We start from the raw sequence: 22,576 nt of genomic DNA, 5'->3' as shown, positions 1-22,576 counted from the left end.
CTACAACCGATTAGGAAAAATATTAGCGAAGTGTATCTTCAACGGCCTAGCAAGTGTTTATTCCACATAGAAAAAATCCATTGCAGCAGAACTAGGGTATCGACGCTCAGGTGTACAAATCGCTACTAGGATATCACAGTTCTTATAGAAGTAGAAGTGTTGTGAATATGTGTGTAATGGTGAATGTGGTAAATCACAGAACAGATGTTTTTTTACTTTAGTAACTTTAATGAAGTTGTGGTTTATGACATTTTCTTTTGAATAATTGTAATGTAGAGGGAGGGTAAAACTTGCTGAGTTTTTGCCCGTTCTTCTCAGAACATGGTTTCCTGGTAGTTTTGCGAACGGATGGCGTAGTCTTGCTCTTTCGCGAATTTTGTAAACGTTTTTGACATTCATAAGCATGCCCTAAGACGCATCTAAACTGAATAAACGTATTTTGATTGATTGATATAGTATATTTTATCTTTTATTAATGCGAGTATCGCCTACTAGTCTCACAATCTATTGATTTTTTACAATTGTTTAGCCACAGTTAAAAATTAAAATCATAAATAAAACAAACGAATTTGGCTGGTTTAGAAGTTTACGCGCTTCAAACATGTGAGTATAGATTATAGATTATCATCTATCTTTTCTATATCGCGTGAATGACAGCTTTTGCAAACAAATATGCACTAATTGCAATTTAATTAAATATAATCTCCATAAAGTGATGGTGAAAGGACGAAATCCGGGCCATGCTCCAGTTGTCGAGTTGCACAAGCGAGTGGATATGCATTGGGGTTGCCAGTTTTTTATCCGATACAAAAAATATTAAAAAGCCTTTTATTTCATGCAAAATCAAAGTAAAGTAAACCTAAATACTAATAATACATTAATTAAATTAATTTTATCAGATATAAATGTATTAATTACACTATTTAGTATTTGCACTTGCCCTATAATTTTTGTCGTCGTTACATTAAATTTAATAAGTTTTATTTATATAATAATAATAATTTATTTCAAGTATAAGGCAACCCCTCCTACCAACCCTGAACAATTACTGATGCGCTGTGAATCGAACCACCGGTTTTGCTACGGAAGTGGTTTTTAATTATATTAATAATCTGTGGTATTGAATTCTTATAAACAATTTTAAAAATAATACAACATTGAACTAAGCAACATTGAAAAATGACGTGACGAAGTCTACAGCTTTCGTAATATTAAAGTTTTAAGTTATCGGCTCAGTTGGTCATCTATAGCTAAGCTACAATTACTTTTTTTAATACAAACAGGATTCAAAATATCTTGGCTGATTAAAATACGATACTCGAGCCCTCATTATATGATTGCCAAGTGGCAAAGGCCTCCCTCACTCTTCTCCATTCGCTTTCATTGCGTGCCACGCGCCGCCATAAAGGGGGCCTGTATTTGACCTTATATTAAATAAGACATAACACTGTAAATAGTTAATTATCCGAATAAAAAGCTTATATTATTATTTAATACATATTGGCTAATAGTAGCCGTGCACTGATGTTTACGATGAGTTTTTGGCTAAATGGTCACCACGGAAGGAAAGTTGTTGGGAGAAAATTCTACTCTGACAAAGTTCGAGGGCGCTTTTGGGCACTACATGTGGCCTTTTTAATTTTATGGTTGAATATACTTTAAAGCTAATTTTGGACAATATTGTAAGTAACACAATAATAACCATATAGACATGATTGTCTGCTTGAATGAATAAATTATTATTATTGATAATTCTATTGATATAGTGAGTAATTTTGACAACCCTTGGTATACAGTTAGCCAAATCAGATTACTGTAGTTTCACTTCCTGCTAAAATTTGTACAATTTACTTATATCTATAGTGGTGATTGTTCGACTATTGGCCTCAAGTGCGAGTGCTTATCAAGTTCTACGATTAGACCAAGATGGGGCTTGGACTGCTGCTGATAAATGATTGACTCTAACCTTCAGATTCAGAGACAAGACGATGATTTACTCTCGTATATCAAAAACGTGTTAGACATTGACACCCGGAAGTCTTAGTTCGTACTAAGTGTCCTTTTTTAAATGTCACAGTTGGTGAGAATCAAAGAGATATGTCAAGTTAAAGCGCGAGCTATAGCTTTCATCTGTCAAATTATTATAGGACTTTGAAAATTTCTACATTGTTAAATAAATAAAATCAAAGATGTAGAACGTTTTTTTTTATTTATAATTCTTAGTCCCATAGAACTAGCGTGTACTCATAACATACCTGAACAATTTATTGGTCAATACATAAAGTTTATTTCGTTTATAGTTTCGCATCTTTTCCCACGAATGACTTCAAGGTCTGCATCATCTCAACATCAAATAATAATTAACTAAACTGCCGTAGACATTATTATACTGACATTTATAGGCTTGTGTGGAGCATTAGTATTAAAATTGATTAGTTTTATTTAATAGAATAAAATTTTATTTTAGCCACAATGACGTTAATCTTAGTAAGAGCATTCGAAATATTAATTTAGTTTATTGAGGCCGTCTCTGATATTCTTATTTGGTGATGACGTCAATAGTATTTTTTTAATTTTGTACACCTATTACCCACACATTGTCTATGCTTGAAACGAAATGCATTTTCGGGGATTCATACACAAAATTAATACGTTTATGTACTATTATTTTTGAGAGTTTTGCTTACTTTTGCTGACAAGAGAAGGGGAATAAACTGTAATAAATCTGCTTACGTAATACTTGAACGGCCCCATTGATAAAAAATAAAAAAAACAACATATTTTTAACACTTACTTTGTCTCGACTCCGACGACATCCGAGGATGAGACTAGACCACAGATATCGGTCTATCTATCATTAAAAAGGATATATATGAGATAGTATATTCGTCTACTAGACACAATCAATCTCAAACAAAGTTAATCAACCGGTTCAGCGATTAAGGTGTGAAAGTATTTCAAAGATAGAAACTTCACTTTCGCATTAAAACTGTTTAGTGTTATATTACATACAAAAACTTAATTATGTAGGTGTGATGGTCATCAGTTTTTTATATATTCTTTACTGTGTAAATTCAACAAGTTCATCTGACCAATTAAGTATTTTTCTTAGTATGCAGCAACGGTTATAACTGGAACATTATCTAGATGTTATGTCCAAATCGTAATCAAAATATGTATATCATATTATCCACTGCTTTTTATAAAACTCCTATCAGTATAATTAATTAACCATATCCATATCAGTAAAATATGAAAAAATTCGATGCGGTATTATTTAAAACCAGTTGTAGTTTTTAATTATATGCTTTTATGGTTTTTGCAAAGTTTTAATGACTAGTTACTACTGGTTTTTACGTCAACCCACTGCATAAATATTATAATTATTACGTCGAAAGATCGATAATTATGCTTATTCAAACATTTCAATTTTAAATATTCAATACTACCTATTTAAAATTGTTATTCATCGGTTAATAAATACTATTTTAAACAAAAATTGTGAATAAATATTCACACATATAAAAAAGCTCAATCGCGACATTCGCGCCAAAATACGTTACTGCGTTTTCGTGTTGTATATCTATATCTAATGATTTTGCCGAGAAATTAGCGATCTATAATATAAATAGGATTATGTAATCTATATAAGTATTATCTATAATATCTACAAAAAAATTAAACAATGTCCGACGTCAAATGTCAAATGTCAATCGTCAATCTGTAGATTATAAATAATAAATGCGCTGATGCGCGGGAAATGTAAGCATTGTCAATTGTGCAAATTCATACCAACCTTTAACCTAGTCTTTTAGTTTGAGAGTTAGAGTTACATTTTAACTTATTATTGAAAAATATACATTTTTATAGGACTAGCAAGTGTAGCAAGATTTTAATCTGTTGGACCAGTTACATAAAAACAGTTTTTCTGTTGTAAGAGTTGGGTCTAGTCCATTTATACAAATATGGTACTCCAATCTAATGCATCTAAATTCTTACATAAATACCCGTCGAGGTAAGACGTATTATAAATAATTGATTATTTGACACGAAATAAGCTAGTCAGGTATGTGCATAGTTTTATGTTAATCGATACTTGAATAAAAACGAAATTCTGAAAGATAATGTATGCTAGAACTACTTTTTATTTTTTAACCAGCACATATTATGATTAATTCATTGATTAGTTTTATATATAATTTGAGTGGTGATGGGATTGTTTCACAACTACTTCTAGGGAAACAAAAATTAATTTGTATATGCAGTTAGCATAGTTAATTAGGATATCCGTAAATGCAGCGGAATAGACAAATATAGTTCCAAACTGACTCGTTACTTTGACTTTTTTTACGTCAAAAATCAACTTACCTTTAGTTCTTGTAATTTTCGAGATGGAACCGAGGTTTTCATTTTATTTGTGATTGTTATGTTTGCATATAAGTGCTTGTAACATTAAAATTTGTATTTTTTTCTTTACAGTGTACCAAGCGTTGGAAAGCTTTTGTAAATTAAATAAAATTCCATTTCACCCGAAATTTCTTGCAGCTATTTGATGTCTTAATAACTTTTATATAAATTTATAAATATCTAAAAGATTTCTCTTGACACCGCTTGTCAAACCATTTGTTAAAAACACTTAATTCCCATTTCAACATATCCTCAACGATTATTAACATGTAGACATTTAAGTTTTTAGTTTTAGTTACATCTTCAATCATAATTATTTAAATGTTAAGGTCGTAGGATGGTCATTGCATTGGTCAAAGGTAAAAAAACGGTTTAAACTAATTTGCACTTACGAAATGATTAAATAAAATTTATGACTTGTTTTTGTAAATTTACATAAAAACTTATAACAAAACGTAGGCGATACAAATGTTATTTTGTTTTTTGATACCAAATTTACTTTTCAAAAGTTTCGTTCTGGCATTTAACAATATTGTTTTTCGTATACAACTACTACTAAAAAAATTAAACATAGGAGGCGCTACCCCCTCACATATCTATATGTTGATCAAGTTTTTTTAATGTGACTGACACATGCCGTCAATTTTTTGTTTGAAAGCCTCACGACGTTACCTTCACCGTCGTACGTGATTTGGACGTCCCACGATTTAGATTCAGTAGTACGTCTACTACTGAAATCATTTATATTAGTATAGGTAAAAATACCGTTATAAATATTTTAAAAGTGAACTAAGCAAAAGTGAGTTTACAAAAACTGTACACTGTAGTTATAAACGCCTGTACCGTGTACCTTCGTTTTTGTATTCAATTTCGATGTAGTACTCTTAATATCCGGAGCGACGATGTTGCTTGGGGATAGCGAGTTACAAAAACTCAATACAGAAGTCGGGATTGCAATCCCTATTAGATTTTAACACCTCGACAAGGGACGCCCAGAACCGACACAGATGGCAAAATATGATTTTAACAACTAAAGAAACAATTATTTATTTAATATACTAAAAATAAATATAATACTAACAATAAATTAAGAAAACTAAATACTAACACAGCTAAAGTAATGTTATTTAAGGTTGGCAATAAAAGGCTTTTGAATTTTGAATTGAATTTGAATTAGATTTTACATAGTTAATATTTGCTTTTATTGTTGTCAAAGTGGTAACACTTTCACTTGTTATTTTGACATAACTTTCTTTTTCCTCTTCCATAATATTGCTAAGAAAATAAACTGTGTTACACAAAATATATGGTATAAAAATACAATGATGTAAAAATTAAAAATAAGGGTAACTGAAACTTAGTACGCAAAAAATAGTAAATTGATCAATTTTTTAGGGCTTCGTGGCGTTGTAAAACTGTAGTCGATATGTGGTTCATCGATCAAGCCCACTTCCGTATTTTGACATTCTGCACTTTCTCACTTAGATCTCTCTTAAATTCCACAAGATAATATCTTATATACATACGGGCTCAGTAGACATTTCTCAAATGTTGTATAACTAATTAACAAATATTTTCTTTTATTTAATTAATTAAATATTTTACAATTCATTTAATAACATAGTAACATAACAGTCGAATTTAAAGAAAACTTTTCCTCATGCAAACGACTCATTTCAAATAATCGAATTCTTCATGGCTACCCAAAATCATGAAATACAAAAAACACAAGAAGATCGTCTAGTTACTTGATAGAGAGCGGCATTAACCTTGGGTATGGCTTGCAATTCTCAACCCACGTCGTGCGTTCAATATATGCACAATTAATACTTGTGGTGAAAGAACACATCGGAATGTCATTTCATTCACGTATGTCAAAAATGTATTGAAGTCAACCTTGCGATTCTGTAACTCACTTTTCGAACTCACACAGCTGTTTTCACAGCGGCGGTCGCTCTCAAATCAGTCGTGAAGCAGTCATTTTATGATTTGGCATCCTGATAAACAATAAACTACAAGCTACCACCTTTTCAGAATGCCAAATCATAAAATGACTGCTTCACGACTGATTTGAGAGCGACCGCCGATGCGAAAACTGCTGTGTGAGTTCGAAAAGTGAGTTACAGAATCGCAGGGCTGTACTCCTAGTTCGCGCTAAGTCTCCTTTCTGAATATTACCGTAGACTCAAAAATCTACGGCTTGTGTCAGGCGCATAAGGCAGTAAGTAGGTCTACCATGAGAAGCATGTTTTTCTTTATAGATTGCTTGTATTATTTTAATAAATAATGAGGGGCGCTGAAAGTTTGTTCATACAAATTCAATCTTTTCTTTGTTATCCTGGAGTTACTAGAACTAAAAGCCTACGTATCTACGGCCCGCTTATCTGCTACTTTTAATGGTCGAGTGGCTATCTCGCTCTTACAACTTTATTACTGACATTGATGAAAATATTGATATACATATTTTACAACAATCTTCCAACATACCGTAACTTTGTTTATCATGCTCTTGAGGTTTAAGTTTCTATTTAGTTTTAGCTATTTTTTTGTTCTTACTTTGTAGTTGCTTGTTTCATTTTTCCCATGCTAGCTTGCTTATGTACTAATATAATTGATGTGTTAATTTAGTTAGGACATCACGGCCTGTCATGCTAAAAAAGTGCAGGCCGCTTCTCGAGACATGCCGCACTTAACGATATCATACGCCGTTCCCTTGTCACCGTCAACGTGCCAAGTCTTCTTGAGCCAAGTGGTATTGCAAGAGACGATGGCAAGAGACCGGACGGTATGAGTTTGATTCCATGGAAGATGGGTCGGGTACTGGTATGGGATGCAACCTGTTCAGACACGCTGGCCCCTTCCCATCTACATGGAACCAACTACAGAGCTGGTGCGGCTTGTGAAGCGGCTGAAAAAAATAAAGCATGCAAATACAGGGGTCTGGGCTCAGAATATGATTTTGTCCCATTCGGTGTCAAGACCCTTGGTCCGTGGGGTCCTAGCGCTTTAAGGCTTTTTAAAGAAATTTCAAAAAAGTTAGTCGACATCACAGGAGACCGAAGATCTGGCACCTACCTCGGACAAAGAATTAGTCTAGCAATTCAAAGGGGGAACGCTGCCAGTATCTTCGGAACCTTGCCTAAAGGGACTCCTTTTAATGATATATTTTAGTTTATGTTAAGTTAAGTTATTTATTTCAATGTATATTATTTTATTGTTATTAGTTTCTTTATTGACGTTCATAAGTGTGTGTGTACCTAAATGAATAAATGATTTCGTATTGATGTGTATGTATCTAAATTCTGTGATTTGAATTTGTCATATTTTCTTGTAAAAATTTAATACACTTTGTTTTAGAAATTATAAAAAAATGTACACAAGCATTTATATACTTATTACGTATGTCAAACTCAAAGAAAAGCTACTGATCACGTACTTGCCAATATATATGAAGATATTTCTGTCCAAGACCAAATAAAAATGTAGTAGGGATGATGATTCAGTAGATATTGTCTTGAAGGTAACTTTATTACATCAGATGATTAACTGAAAATTTTTGAGTAGCAATTGACTCTTTATTATATCTATTATTATAGTCTATTAAACATCGTAAGGCATCTCAATTATTAGTAAGTAAAAGGTGGCAATGACCTGGTATTCAGACGTAAGTTATAACCAACAGACTACCTTCTGTTACGGTCTGATTCGATCTTGTAAAACTTAATCCTAATGTGAGTACAACATGAGAAGTTACACACGCATTGTGTCATTGTGTTTTAAATAATTTATCCATCTTGCTAACTAATTTTACTTGTTTATATATACAGGGCCACATTTAGAGGTCTGGAGGCCTCGGAGCAACAAACTGGAGGCCCCAAATTATTTTCCAATAAAAAATGAAAAAAAATTGCTGTTTGATTGTTAAGTTATTCGAAACTTTATTAAAAATTATTAGTGATTTGAATATCGATTTTTCAAATGAAAATTTACTTGTGCTTTCTGTCTCAAACCTATCATTTAAATTACTTGAGTGAACAATTTTTGTAATATTAAAAATTATGTTAAGGTAGAGCATGGCATAAAAAAGGTTGGGAAACTTGAGAAGAAGAGATTTTATCTCCTAATTACGAAAGATAAATAGCCTACGCAATAAAATGTTTTTAAAATATCGTATTAAATCATTTTTAAAATAAGTTCAGAAGTTTATGGTAATTCCCATATAAAAGTTCACTACAAAATTATCCTGTTTGATATAATCAGATTACCAAACAACGATGGGTCGATTTTATTCAAATACGCAGTTATAAATTAAATAAGTGTCAAGATCAACTTTATAACCGACAAAAAGTTATCTATAAAGTTTCAAACAAAACCTTTTAATAGCATCGTTGAATGTCAAACGTATTAGGTACGTGTACCTACATCCAAAATTATCTAATGAGTAACATAGGTATTTTCATTATAATTAAAGTCGATAAAAATTCTGGTCAAATTATGCAAATCTTACCCGTTTTATTGCAGTTTTAGGTACAACTATAAAAATATATTATTGAATTAAGTATAAAAATAAATGAATAGATTTGTGGTGTCTGAATAATTAATTTAGAAGTTAAGAACACTATAGACTTTAGCCTAGGCTAAAGACATATATAATTATAAATATATCTATATATAGTTATACATACTTATATAGGGCCATTTTTCGTATATTAATTATATATGGTATTATATTTAATTATATCTAACATTTTTTACCCGGGCTACTATAAAATTTATCATCTTTAAGAGTAGCATAAAACTGACGATATACTCCCAGTACACCTCTTCAGACTACCTCTTCGTAGTCTTCATTACTGAAGGTCGTGCTTGTCTTGAAAAGCCGTTACCAATACGCCAACTTGCTGCCTCCACACCACTATCTTAGGCCCCATAATTGTCTTAATTTGGTAGACTAACGAGTGACGATCGACCCCAACTTCTCCTGGCCATAAAACTCAAACAACTTTATTCATATTGGTAAACAAGTATACAATTATGAACGTCAGAACAGAAGTTAAATTAATTCTAAATTTACATTTACTACCAGTTCGCAAGTCAAGGGCGTAGAGCGGGCAAGAATCTTCCCGCCACTCTTTTTAATCGCTAAGATTTAGTCTTACAAATTGTTTGAACTGGAGCAAATCAATCCCAAGGATTAGGAGCATTTAAATATTTGTCAAATTTATAAAAAGCTTCATTGATAAATTAACGTTTAACTGGAGCTTTGATCACTCCTCCATTCGGTTCTCTCCTGGCAATATGGCCAAAGTATCTAAGCACCCGTTTGTAAATGATAGTTGACAGTTTTGTGGTGATCTTTATTTGGTTAAATGGGCTTATTGGTTCTTTTTGCAGTCCAAGATATTCGCAATTATCTCCTCGAATACCATATTTTGAATGCCTCTATCTTTTTATCTGCACGAATTAACCAGGACTCTGATCCATACAAAAAAAGAGTGTGAACTTAGGTAAACGCGTTAGAAGTTATACTTCTTTGGCGTAACAAGATAAAAATATTTCAAAAATTGTATTCTACGTTTGTAGAAAAAACGACACTTAAATTAGAAAAAGGGTATTTGATACATTGAAAATTTTATTATAACGCATTATCTAGTTAAATAAAGTTTAATTAAATATCACAAAATAAAATGTTGACTATGGCTATCTTCAGGGTGTCGGTTTTTTGTTGAGTAAAAATTGACTCTCATAATTTTTCCCTAACGCGCCAAAAGAAGTATGTAAGAAGTAACTTCAAAATATGGAAAATACTAAAGTTCTGACGAGCCTGCGCTTGGTAGTTTAAAGGTGCATATTAAAAAGAATAATCATAATTAGACTTCCGAAATTTATTTTTATTTAATAAGTATAGGTACTCGAAATTTGGAAGTGGAAATAATACAATGTTGTCTGGTGCAACAAGTTTAGAAGCAATAATGATACTCAATGAAGAATTGTTATCGCTATTTTAATCATATGGTAACCCCGTAATCCAATTTTGTAATACATATGTAACAATTGAAGCAACTTTTTATGATGGGCATTTTATTTTTAAAGTAGCGATGATATAATAATATACAGAAATATTTTTCGTAATACATTCAGCTGATTATAATGATAGTACTTTTTAAGTAGTTATTATATAATATATAAAACGGATAAAATGAATATTCTTAATAGTCTTGTTTTAAAATGAATTCGATGAATGAAGTTGTTTTTGATTATACATATTTTGAATACTATAAATACGTGTTATGGATTTTTACGTATTTAATTTGCTTTTTGAATATCTTTGTAACTATTCTATTAAGTATGATGTTTAGAAATTTAGAAATTTAAATTTTCGGTAGTGGGCTGACCAATTTAAAAAATGCGTTGTTAAGGGAAGTATTACGCGATTAGGTATTTTTAAATTGGAAATTTCTAGTAAAAACAAAAAAAATTGTAATTTATGTTCACCGTAATTGTCATGTATTTTAGAATAGATAGATTGTACTTGTACTGTATTAAATGCATAATATATGATGTGATGTACTATAAATAAATATTTTTAGATATACTCATGATATTATAATTTTTATTCTAAATTCTCTATTCGATCACGGTATTTAATTTAGAAAATAATTTATTTTAAAGAAAATTAAGTATTATTAAGTGACTATAAGAGAATAAATGTGACTTTAGGCTTTATGCAGTCGACGCATATGATAAAGTGTATTTAAATAAGAAAATGTGCATACAGCGTAGATTAAAATATTATGCAACTATTGGCCGTGATTATGCGTTAAGTTTTCGTTTCGGTTCCGTTATATCACTTTTACTTTTAGTGACACAACTGATGATTTCTCTCGCAAACAAACAGATAAAAATACACTTCCCTTTTTTAATAGAGCAGACAATAATAGGTACCTACTCCAAACCGCATTCGTTTATAGCACCTTGATCCCTTATTTGGATGAAGATCAAGAGATGATCAGCCGGTAACATATAGGTATAGGGAGTCACTTCTATACTCACTTCTTGGGGATTTGCCCAAATTTAGGTGGAATCAATTAAATCAAATGTAGGTGGGGGTTTTTAGGGGATACATTATATATGATTATTTTATACACCCGACTTCATACAATTTATATTAAGCCTAGAACTCAATCAACCAACTAACCCAACTATAAACTCCAAGCGTGGCTATAACTGAAATAACAAAAAGCTAAAATACTCCAAGATCGAAATTTTATACTATTTTATGTATGAATGTATTTTTGATTCATATTTGAAATTGCCTCTAAGACCGAGTGTACAGCAAAAACTTTAGCACTTTTTAAATCAAAATTTAGGGGTATTTGAAGTTGGTTCTAGGGGGAACATTCTGTAGGAGTTGGCAACACAGGACTCATTGCGTTTTTTAGTACGCAACACTTCTACGATGAAGGACCTACGTGAGAAAACCGGCATGTCCTAAACCGAAAAATCTCCAGTATGTATATAGAAAAGCTATCTACACTTTCTAGATTTATGTTATGTTGTATTATTACAATTATCTACTTTTATTTAAAATGACAAAAAATTAAGTAGCTTAAGCGAAAACACGAAACGAAAATGCACATGTTTATTATTATTAAGATATTTAGGACAAATAAACAAAATAGAAACTTAACATGATTATTATATGAATGAGTAAAGCCTTTTAAAACCTCCATAAGTAGGTTATATCGAATTATACTGGCCAAACTACGATGTAACTCTAATATTATGAATATTTACGCCGTACAAAAAAACTGTTTACCATAATATTTAAACAAACCTATTTATAATACAGTAATATTTTTTTTCTGTAGCTTAGTTTTGGTAAGAAGCTTTAAATTTCATAATATTAAGTATAATAAATTTTACTAATCAAATTAAAATACATACCGACGTCACGGAGATTATTTGACGATTTCTGTGCACTTGCGAGCAAAACAAGGGAAATTAGGAAAACACTAGGAACGTTGTGGAAAAACGACATTTTTCACGATTTATTAGTATGTAACTAAAAATAATAATATAATAATAATGTAATATAAAATCGTTCGTAACAAATCGAATTCAGGGTTGTGAATTAAAATTCAAATTTAGAAGCGCGATATCATTTTCGATGGCGCCAGTTTCGGACGTGCGTCGCGTACTTTGAAATGCGTTCGTACTGAAATGCTGCGGTCGCGCAGGTGCGGATCTTAAAAGCACGGTCCGCGGCAAGTATAATGACCTAGCAATTGCCTCTTCATCTGCCGATTATATCAGTAACAATCGCATTTAAAATGCACGTTAACGTTATAATTTGCACTTAGTCGAAAAAAATACTTTGGTGACAAAAATCATTTTATACCTTTTATTTTTGGAAAGGCGTTAACACCTAGTAACTTATTGCTAATGTCTACATTCATTGAAATACCACTTAAATAATAATTAAAATTAGTCACGCGTTAATTGTTTCTATTAAATATTGTTGTCAATTAAAATATTAAGTAAATTAGTGGTTAATTATAAGTATTCACTTCCTCTGGAAATTTTTGGTCTTAGCCGACAGACCGAGGATTCTAACGACCGAATAAAATATATCGAAATTTGTAATAACGTTATAAGATTAAAAATAATGATATTATTTTATATTTACCCTATTATTTAATTAAAATTTGTAATACTTCGACGGAATGTTTTTATAATGCCTTAATATAATCTATATATTTTTACAGTTGAATTTCATAACTTTATTTAGCTAATATTGTTATTTAGACATCGGACGCAGTGAGTGATTCTAAAATCAGCTTTTTCTTTTTAGTTATTGCAGAGATTTTATCGCGGGCTTTGAGCGCGGCGACCGAATCAAGAAATTCCGTAACGAAAAAAAACCTAACACACGACGTAATATAGGTGTGGCCAATACGTCACAGCTCTCTGACGAGATCGGTGACGTGGCGTAAGTGCGGCCGGTATTGGTATGTTATCTAAAGCTGGCGGCTTCAACACATTTACACATTGTGCTTGTGTAGTGTCTGTGAGTGAATAAGCGCGACTGTCAATGTCAAACTGAATATGCATCATGAAAAGACTGTCCGTCTCTCTCGCGCTCGGTCAAGCTTATGAGTATAAAAGAGACAGTTATTGTTTTGCTTTTGCTACTGTTGATGTTGATCTTTACTGTACATGTTGATCTTTTTTCTCATTATTATTTTGTCTGTGATTGTTTACTTATTTGGTTGGAGGTTAGATTACATTGAAAAAAATGTCTTATGAAATATATTCCGTCTAAACATTACCAGGACAATCTCGTGAAATGATGCACAATGTTTTTAATTATTTTAAGCATCTTAATAAAAACAGTTTAATGAAAAAAACTTATTTTTAATTTGACATCAGATGCGACTGGGGTTTCTAAGAGGAGTTTATTTATTTAAAACCCACCCAACCTTACTAAAATCTGAGTAGAGTTAAATATATGGCTTGGCAAAAAAGTCATATTTTTAAACATACTGTATAGTGAAATTGCATTAGTGGGAGTACTGTGAACGCGCCAACTTTCGATAACCGACCTATACATACAGCCGGTACGCGTTGGAGTGAGACAGATTATATAGCCATGTTACTCTGAGTCTGGTAGAGTGGTAGATTGAATTAATATCAAAGAAAAAAAAAATACTGCATAAATTAAAAAAATATATAATTGCATAAGTTGATAAAAAATGCTATGCTTTACCGCGGCAGTCCCCGAGTGCCACACGTATTTTTTTTATTTCACTCTCAAATGATCGAGAACTTTTAAATGCGAACACGTTTTATTTTCATATTTTCATATTGTCATTTTAGAAGCTTTGAGGTATAATTGTGCGAAATTGTTTATTTCTCTCATATTAACTTTATTATTTATGAAAGCCTCAATGAGTCTTGGCCATTTAGTAGGCTACAGATTACAGTTGCCATATCAAATATTTCAAGCAAAGTCAAACCCTAACCTATTGAGCAAATGACAATTGATATTTGATGTCACTGTTAAGTGTTAATGTCATTGGTAATTTTTGAATTCTGCATTCTGGAAAGTGAAAACCAAAAAGAAAACACGATTATCTCTGTAACGATTTAAATTTTGACTGAATTAACGCGTTTAAAAAGTGATTTTAATTAAGTGTTTATAATAACAGACAAAGTAAATGGCTGGCTTCACGGAAAACGCGTTGATTCGAAAACTGCAGGATTTGAATTCTAGCCAACAAAGTATTCAAACATTGTCACTGTGGCTTATACATCATAGAAAACACCACGCTGCCGTAGTTAAAACATGGTATAAAGAATTACTGAAAGGTAAGCGAAAACTTCGACAATTTCAGCTAGACAATACACTATTTACGTGTTGCATCATTTAAAAGCAACCATATAACCACTAAACACTAAGAGATGCTTCGGGTGTTCTGTAAGAAGCAAGCAATCATGTCAAGGAACGTTACGCTAGTCGCTAGTATGTGTATTATGTATTTCTTGTTTTATTTCCTTCAAACAGTGTGTAACAAAACATAACCAAGAGGTTATGATTTGTAACTTAGTTGAACTTGTCGCTATTCCTTTCCAAAACTGTGCAGGCTGAAGCTTAGCTTACATGCAGACTTTTATAGTCTTGATATATCATTTTTTTTTATGTAAAGTTTTATACATATCTATTCTGATTATCACTTTATAGTATTGATCAAACTGCATTTGACAATAAATATTTATTCTGTCTGGCTAGCTGTTTAAGGGTTTAATATTAGCAGAATCTCTTATCAGTTTAATCCATTGTAGGAACACTAAAATCGAAATTGAATACAAAAATTGGTGTTACCATTATTAAAAAAAATAAAAATATAGTATCTGACATGAATTAATTAAGTTTTAATTGCATACACAAGAGTAAGGCATTATATCATTTAGATATTTACACCATGGAAATTAAGATAATTTTATGATTATTTCAGTAAAAGATAGTAAACAGCTTACATTTATGTATCTGGCTAATGATGTTATACAAAATAGCAAGAAAAAAGGTCCTGAATATGGAAAGGAGTTTGGAGAAGTATTAGTAGATGCATTTAAACTTATGGCAAAAACTGGTATCAATACAAAAACTAAACATTCCCTGCATAGGATATTGGGCATATGGGAAGAGAGAGGGGTATATGATGCAAATAAAATTCAAGAATATAAAGTTGCTGGTAAGTGTTACCTACAAAGATATTACTCTACTAAACTTCTATTTTGTTTAGAGATGAAAGAAATACTGTGTAATGTTTTTAGTTTTATTATAAGATATTAAAGTATATGTTTTGTAATTTATAAAATATTTAATGAGGTTTATTTCTTTTCTTTAAATTAAATATTGTGCCACTATACATTGATTGTCACTAGAAATGTTAATATATTTGTGATTATTTTATAATAAGGTAGGATTTCATAACCTTCCACATTATTGTCAGAATTTATCAAAAATCTCTTTCATAATGATTCTTGCTAAAAGATCATGAATCATGTGTCTTATTTTGCAATACCCTTCTTCACAATTAAGATTAAAAACAAGTGTGTGTAAATACTGCTGTTATTAAATAGCAATTACAGTTAATACTAAGTAATTAAGTAATGTATTTTAGTGTAAATAATATATGTTTCACAATAGGAAATTACTTTAAATTAAAAGTTGTAGAATAAATTAGTACTGTTAGCAAGTGTGTTTTACTATAAAACATTTTTTATAAGATAGTACTTTAATTATCTTATAAAACATTATATACACGTTAGTTACATTTATAAAGGTTGAATGTGGTGCAAAAATATTGAAGAATGCCAAGCACTGTTTGATATACACACAGAACTAACATTTACACATACACAACACTCCCATACACAACACTCCCATACACACACTTAAACATACACACACTTACACATACACATACACACACTTACACATACACTCGCATACACCCACCCTAACATACACCCATACAACTTTATTTGTCTAACTTCTAATTAGTTGACTGTTTTGTTTTTCTTTCTTTAATTAAAACGTTAAATTTGTTTGCCTACCCATATATGTATGTACTTTTTGTAACCACTCAATATGACTTTGCTGTGGAATGGAAGCCTGGTTATCCATATCACAGGTTCTTGCCTAGTTTGAAAACCAATGCCTTCTCAACTGTAATCTTATTGTTTGTTGTAAATGTTATATGGGAGAAATTAAAAAAAAAAATTCTTATTCTTATTTTACATATATTTTCACCTTTATGTGCTTTAAAAGAGGGTCTAACATTATATAGTAATGTGACTAAAATAATATATTATGCATTATTAACAAACCTAGCATCACCTATATTAGAGCAGAGTACAAAGGGAAAGATACAGAGTCAAATTTAGCAAAAAGAGTAATGAAATTAAATATTCCCTCTTTGAAACCAAAGATTTCATGAAACACTGTGATTTTCAGTTGATCCAAACGACGCTATTCCAAGTAAAGTTAGCAAGCGAAAGTCCATAGATACAGAGCCAAAAGACCCTGAAAAGAAACCAAAGTTGGAGAGCCGTGAAAAGGGTGAGAAAAGAAGGTATAGTGAGACCAAGGTTGAAGTTGATGGAAAAATTGAAACTCACATCACACTTAGCCCAAAGACACCGCCTGGTGACCCACCAGAGCCTGAAGAACTTATTAAGGTGGGTAGTTTTATAAATTTAACACTATATATAATAATGAGCGAAATTTAGGACCTCATGAACATCCAAACATGCATAATGGTCCAAATCTGTGAGTTCTTTTAGACTTAATAACAAAACTGATATCTAAAATACATAGTATGCTTATGGAATGTATGTATTTTATTTAACAAGTTATTGCCATCCCTGCTATGTGGGAATTCCATATTCGAAGCTCAGCTAATTAAAGATATGTCAACTTCAAAAACCAAAGGAAAATTCCATGTGTCATGTTTTGCGTTCAATACTGCATTTAGGAGTAGGTACTATGCATGAGTTTAGTTTTTTCTATGCTTTCAATACTTAACTCTTTATTTATAAGCATAAATATGACAAGTTTCATTAAATACCATTGGAATACTTTTTTATGTTTTAATAATGTATATTGTAAAAGCATTTATAAATTTCTTAACAAATATTGCATTACTGATAAAAATTCCAGCATAATAATATTTTTTTTCTTACTGTACAGATTGATCGCCTTCTTAGATATAGAGACATAAGTAAAACAACTCTAAGTACCATTAATATATCATTATTTATTGTAAATTTAAAATGATTAAAGTGACGCTAGCTTTACCGTAAATGTTTACTGATAATGTGACAGACCAATTAAGTATTGCTTGCTAGCACTATCCACCACCCTGAATGTGGTATTAAAGGCAGGGCAACTGGAGCTATAGTCTTTCAAATTCCGTCTAGCAACACACATTTTTGTTTATTATATACTATAACAATTGCATTTCTCAGTAAATTATTAATGGAAATACCACTGAAAAAGTTTCATTTTATTTGCAAAATAATTTGGGACTTCCTTGATCTGAGGTCTCCAGACCTCTAGCGGAGATGGCTAATATTTGATGATGGCAATTAGCTCAGTGTCTGACAGCATTTCGCTATCAGTTCGCAGACGTTATTGTTTTACTTCTTTATGTACTAAACTATTCTTATACGCAAAACAATATCCCAGTGGACACATTTGTACGTTAGTTTGTAACTGTTCCCATTGTAGTTGGGAAAAAAAAGAGTAGAGAAATATTAGCGTAGGATTGTTCCTTCTAAAGTCTTGTGACTTTATATCCAAAATATTTAGGTAGTTAAGTTACATAGGATTTTCTCTTAGCTAGTAGAAATAATAATAATCCAGTACCCTAATGTGGCATTGCCTCAGATTGCATACCTTTCTTTTCCCAATTATTTATAGACAAGTAGGTGATCAGCGCTCTGTGTTTGACATATGTCGTCGATTTTTGGGTTTGAGACACGACGGCTTCCTTACGATGTTTGCCTTCACTGTCAGATAATTGCGCCTATTAAAAAAAACCATTGGTGTAACACTGTTTTTTGAATGACCTCAGGGTAGAGGGTCTCACGCTCCAGCTACAAGGGATTCCCTACTGATATTTCACATGCCGAGTCATATTTAATACCTGATTCTTTTCACAGGCGTTGTTAGAATTGGAGTCTAGTGCCTCAAGCGATGAAGCAGTGAGGGAAAGAATCGCCTCCCTCCCACCGGAGGTCTCCGAAGTGCAATTATTGTCGAAATTGGAAGGTAATAACACACATATAGTATATGCATACTGTAAAATATATGTTATTACAGAAATAAATATGTACGACATTCAATTGTTTTATTTACACCGAAGATTTTCCGCAATAGTGACCTCTATTCACCCTTAGGAACTAAAAAACACCTAATTTAAATAATTTTTTTTTTATTTCATGGATTCATATTATTCTTGCAATATTATCTTGAAATGATGTGGGAAAGCGTAGCTAGAAGGGTAAATAGACGTTATTAGAAAGCAATAGGAATAACTCTATTTTATTTAGATTTAGATATTTAGCGTTTTTTTTTCCAATTAGTTCCTTTACAATGTTCAGTTACATTATATTTATCAAGCATAGAAGCGTGGAAGGGTGGTGCTGGCACCGCAAGCTTGACGCATGATTAAAAAATCATAATTCGATTTGGCAGTATGAAAGATTTTATTTTATAGCGGTTAGAATTTTAAACCCTATTTGTTAAAAGCGATTTGCGAAGTAAAGCTTGAAAATACTTTCAGTATGTTTTATTCTTACACTAGTAGAAAGCTCAGCTTATTTCGTATTACATTTCCCAATTCCTCAAGTAAATCATATGCCTTAATATTGTTTTATTTTATATACAACCTCTTTTTGTTAGCATTTTTATTTTGTATTAAATTTCCCAATTCCTCAAATAAGTAAATCATATTATGAATATTATTTAGAAACGAGCTCATCGATGGTAAGTGATAATGCCGCCCATGGACAATCATGCAGCTAGACGGGTCGCAAGTTCAATAACAATTAATATGAACACACAATCTAGTTAAACTTACACACCTAATATATTATGTACATTTTATATTTTAATTATAGATAAAGAGGCAGCCCTAAACCTTAGTACAGTAGTTAATTCGGCGGTGGAACTACTCGCCGACTACAATTTACGTCTCGCAGACGAACTGGACAAAAGGCGGAAAGTGGCTGGCATGTTGAGGGACTTCGCTCAAGCGCAACGCGATCTTGCCAAACACGCGGAAGCGAGGCTTGAGGTGAGTTTAATAATACGATTTAAATTGATTGCTATGTAATCAATTTCAATCGAAATCTACCCTTAGGCCTTAGGTTTCTGTATCTGTTTAGAGATCATTAGCTCTTCGTAGCATGGGTGGATCGTGAATTTGTGGGGCTCTGGGCTATTACGGGGAAGTCCCCCGTAATCGACCGAAAACATGCGACGGGGAATTCCCCGATCTCAGAAATTCCTTATGATTGGATTTTTAAAATTTCAGATATTTTTTTAATTTAAAATATCGTCTCTTGTTTTCAGTGGGGGCCCTGGGCAGCCCAAAAAGCCCTTAAGTATGCCCCTGCTTCGTAGGCTAGTAGGTGACCACTCTTCTGTGTCTGACACGCTGTCTATTTCTTTGTATCTAAGGCATGCCGGTTTCTTCACGATGTTTTCTTTCACCGTACTAGCGAGTGAAATGCGCACATACAAAAGTCCTTTGGTGCACAGCCGGGGTTCGAACCTACGACCTCAGTGTTGAAAGTCACCACTTATTAAAAATAACGCTAATATTCCTACTTTAAAACATTTGATATTTCAGGAATACAATATAAAACTCCAGAAGTTGTATGCTGTGAAAGCGGAAGTAAAATCTCACATTGAGAGCCTTCCCGATGTTTCCCGTCTTCCAGATGTAACAGGTGGTTTAGCGCCTCTACCCTCCGCCGGGGACTTATTTAGCATTTAGCTGACTGAATCACGGAATAGATAAATGGTTCATTGCTTATTGATTCAACCTATATTGTAGGCACCGCGAGTGTGACGCAAGCGTAATGCGTAGTTAAAGTTATTTGAAATCCTATACAGATACCGGCAAACATCTTGAACAAATGTCCTTGCCTGCACAGAAGCGATTTTTAGGTATCACTGGTAGGGGAGGGGGGCGGTGGTGTGCGGCGGCGGGAGAGTGACGTGTCGATTGCGTGATTGGTAAATCAGTTGACGTTTGTGTCCCGCGCTGCGCGAACTTTCTCCCACTCCTTGTTTAATGCTCAAGAAGTTTGCCGGTACCTGTACGATACATACAAATGCGATTACTAAATTAAAATTATATTAAAAGCTTTTTCAATTTATCTACTCTGTGGTATTACATTTTCAGAATAAAAAGCTTTCGCTATACATAAATTGTAGTGTTAAGTCTATATTACTAATTGTTATTGCTACGAGTCGTTTTTGCGTGACAGCCTGGTTTCAATTAACGGCGACGCAACATTTTAGACAAGTTAATTGCCTTTAAAGTTATAGACATAGAATTACTATTCGTAGCAATTCGCTAGTAACCGTTATTCAACATTTTAAGAAAAAATAGTTCCTCAAATTAGTATTTAAACTAAACGCGTGTATGTTATGGATTCATGTGGATGGTATTATGCAATACATTAGTATTTTAAAGCTCTAAAACTGTTCTTTAATGTTTTACAATAAAACTAGGAAAAATGACTCATTGGACTAATTTTCAGCAACTCTTGCAGTGTTAATTCTTTGCTATTATTGTTTTCTTTTGCGTGTTATATGTACTATATACTGGCTTTTTATGTATTAACATTGTATATACGCGGATGCTTGCCAAATTCATGCGATTTCAATACAAAGACCCCTCAGGAATTGTCGTCATGATCGTAGAACAATGTCGGATTTGAAAAAAATCCAAAATCCACTTTTTATCACATTTGGATACTGCATTGACTAAATATTACGGCTACATTAAAAAAAAAATCCTCTGTTTTCAATTTCAAATTAATCAGTCGGTAAAGTGACGGATTTGATAGAAACATGTGATTTTAGAAAACTGTGTATTTTAATGTTATTATTTTTATTTTGTTTCAAAAAGAACCCTTTTGTTTGCTTGTATGCCAATTTTCAAAATAACAGAATAATAATTAAAATAGTTATGACAAAAACTAACATGATTATATTATTTTGAAATGGCTGCCCTGTAAAGTTTACTATTTGTCAGATCCGTCACTATTCTACGACTATGACGTTGTGTGCTGCGTTATTGCGGTCATGCATGGAGCTGGTTGGCTGCCACTTAAGTTGATTGTCCTCATTTTAACATATCTAATGTTTGTGAGCAAAAAAAAATGGTGCATGAAAAATATTTTGTTGTACAAAATTTAATGTAAAGATTACATTTTTCAGATTGAACTGGTTTGAAAAACACGAATTAACGGCCAAGAATTAAACACAAATTTTAAGTAGAAAGCACATTTTTTATTCAATTCCATTTTGACATCTTTGTACAGCAGTATTCTGTTACTATCAATAGCGATAGCGATCACGACTTCAATATTTAATTATTGTGCGCGATCCCAAGGTAAGACGAGCTATTGAACTCTTGCAACAATGTGTAGAATTCTAATCATTATTTATAATAATGATAGCTATTAAATATACTAATGATATATTTCGACTTTATAATTGCATTATACCATCCTATACGTTGTATTTGGAATGTTTTGGTTTGATGTATTTAAAGCAATAAAGTACCGACTGACACGAATATTCAATTTGTAATAGTAAAAAGTGCTCTTACATTGTAGTTTAAGAATGTTAAAAACTTTTATTTGTAAATAAATAACCTAAAATCATTAGATGACCTTTTGGTAATATTAGCTTATGTTAACAGTTAATGAACGACTCTGAGTATGGCAGTTTTAAGGACTACATTTAAGAGGCATTTTTTAATTTAGTGTTTTGGCTATTTGTGATTTTTTTGACCAAATTGTAGTATCACCGTAAGTGGCCCCACGATATTACAAAATATACATATTGTTATTACAA

General features: G+C 32.0%; 2 protein-coding genes across 4 annotated transcripts in view; one reads left to right on the top strand and one right to left on the bottom strand.

Annotated features, from left to right (window-relative positions):
* The window catches only part of LOC125057265 (C-type lectin domain family 4 member F-like), a 68,380-nt gene extending 55,745 nt beyond the window's left edge, over window positions 1-12,635 (bottom strand). For both annotated transcript variants that reach the window (XM_047660848.1, XM_047660849.1), the window contains exon 1: window positions 12,355-12,635. In XM_047660848.1, the coding sequence (XP_047516804.1) occupies window positions 12,355-12,448 (94 nt within the window). In that variant the 5' untranslated portion in view covers window positions 12,449-12,635. The remainder of the gene's footprint in view (window positions 1-12,354) is intronic.
* A 1,851-nt stretch (window positions 12,636-14,486) lies between these two features.
* On the top strand, window positions 14,487-22,576 carry LOC125057390 (regulation of nuclear pre-mRNA domain-containing protein 1B). Of its 2 annotated transcripts, XM_047661056.1 has the most exons (7): window positions 14,487-14,778; window positions 15,426-15,662; window positions 16,931-17,154; window positions 18,640-18,748; window positions 19,600-19,775; window positions 20,334-20,433; window positions 21,935-22,576. In XM_047661056.1, exons 1-7 carry the CDS (start codon window positions 14,628-14,630, stop codon window positions 21,937-21,939), a joined length of 1,002 nt encoding a protein of 333 aa, XP_047517012.1. In that variant the 5' UTR covers window positions 14,487-14,627; the 3' UTR covers window positions 21,940-22,576. The 2 variants fall into 2 exon arrangements, with proteins under 2 accessions (XP_047517012.1, XP_047517011.1); XM_047661055.1 differs by lacking the exon at window positions 21,935-22,576 and having other exon boundaries at window positions 20,334-21,501.

The sequence above is a fragment of the Pieris napi genome, chromosome 16, assembly GCF_905475465.1.
Source record: "Pieris napi chromosome 16, ilPieNapi1.2, whole genome shotgun sequence".
Taxonomy (NCBI): Eukaryota; Metazoa; Arthropoda; class Insecta; order Lepidoptera; family Pieridae; genus Pieris; species Pieris napi.
The sequence above is the reverse complement of the archived record's forward strand: the minus strand, read 5'-3'. Positions and strand labels throughout refer to the sequence as shown.

Bases quoted from the DNA above. Each gene is read 5' to 3' on its own strand.
- LOC125057390 (XM_047661055.1), top strand. From the start codon at position 14,628: ATGGCTGGCTTCACGGAAAACGCGTTGATTCGAAAACTGCAGGATTTG. The intron at 17,155-18,639 runs GTGGGTAGTTTT...TTCTTTTCACAG, and splicing joins AGCCTGAAGAACTTATTAAG to GCGTTGTTAGAATTGGAGTC. The intron at 18,749-19,599 runs GTAATAACACAC...TTTTAATTATAG, and splicing joins ATTATTGTCGAAATTGGAAG to ATAAAGAGGCAGCCCTAAAC.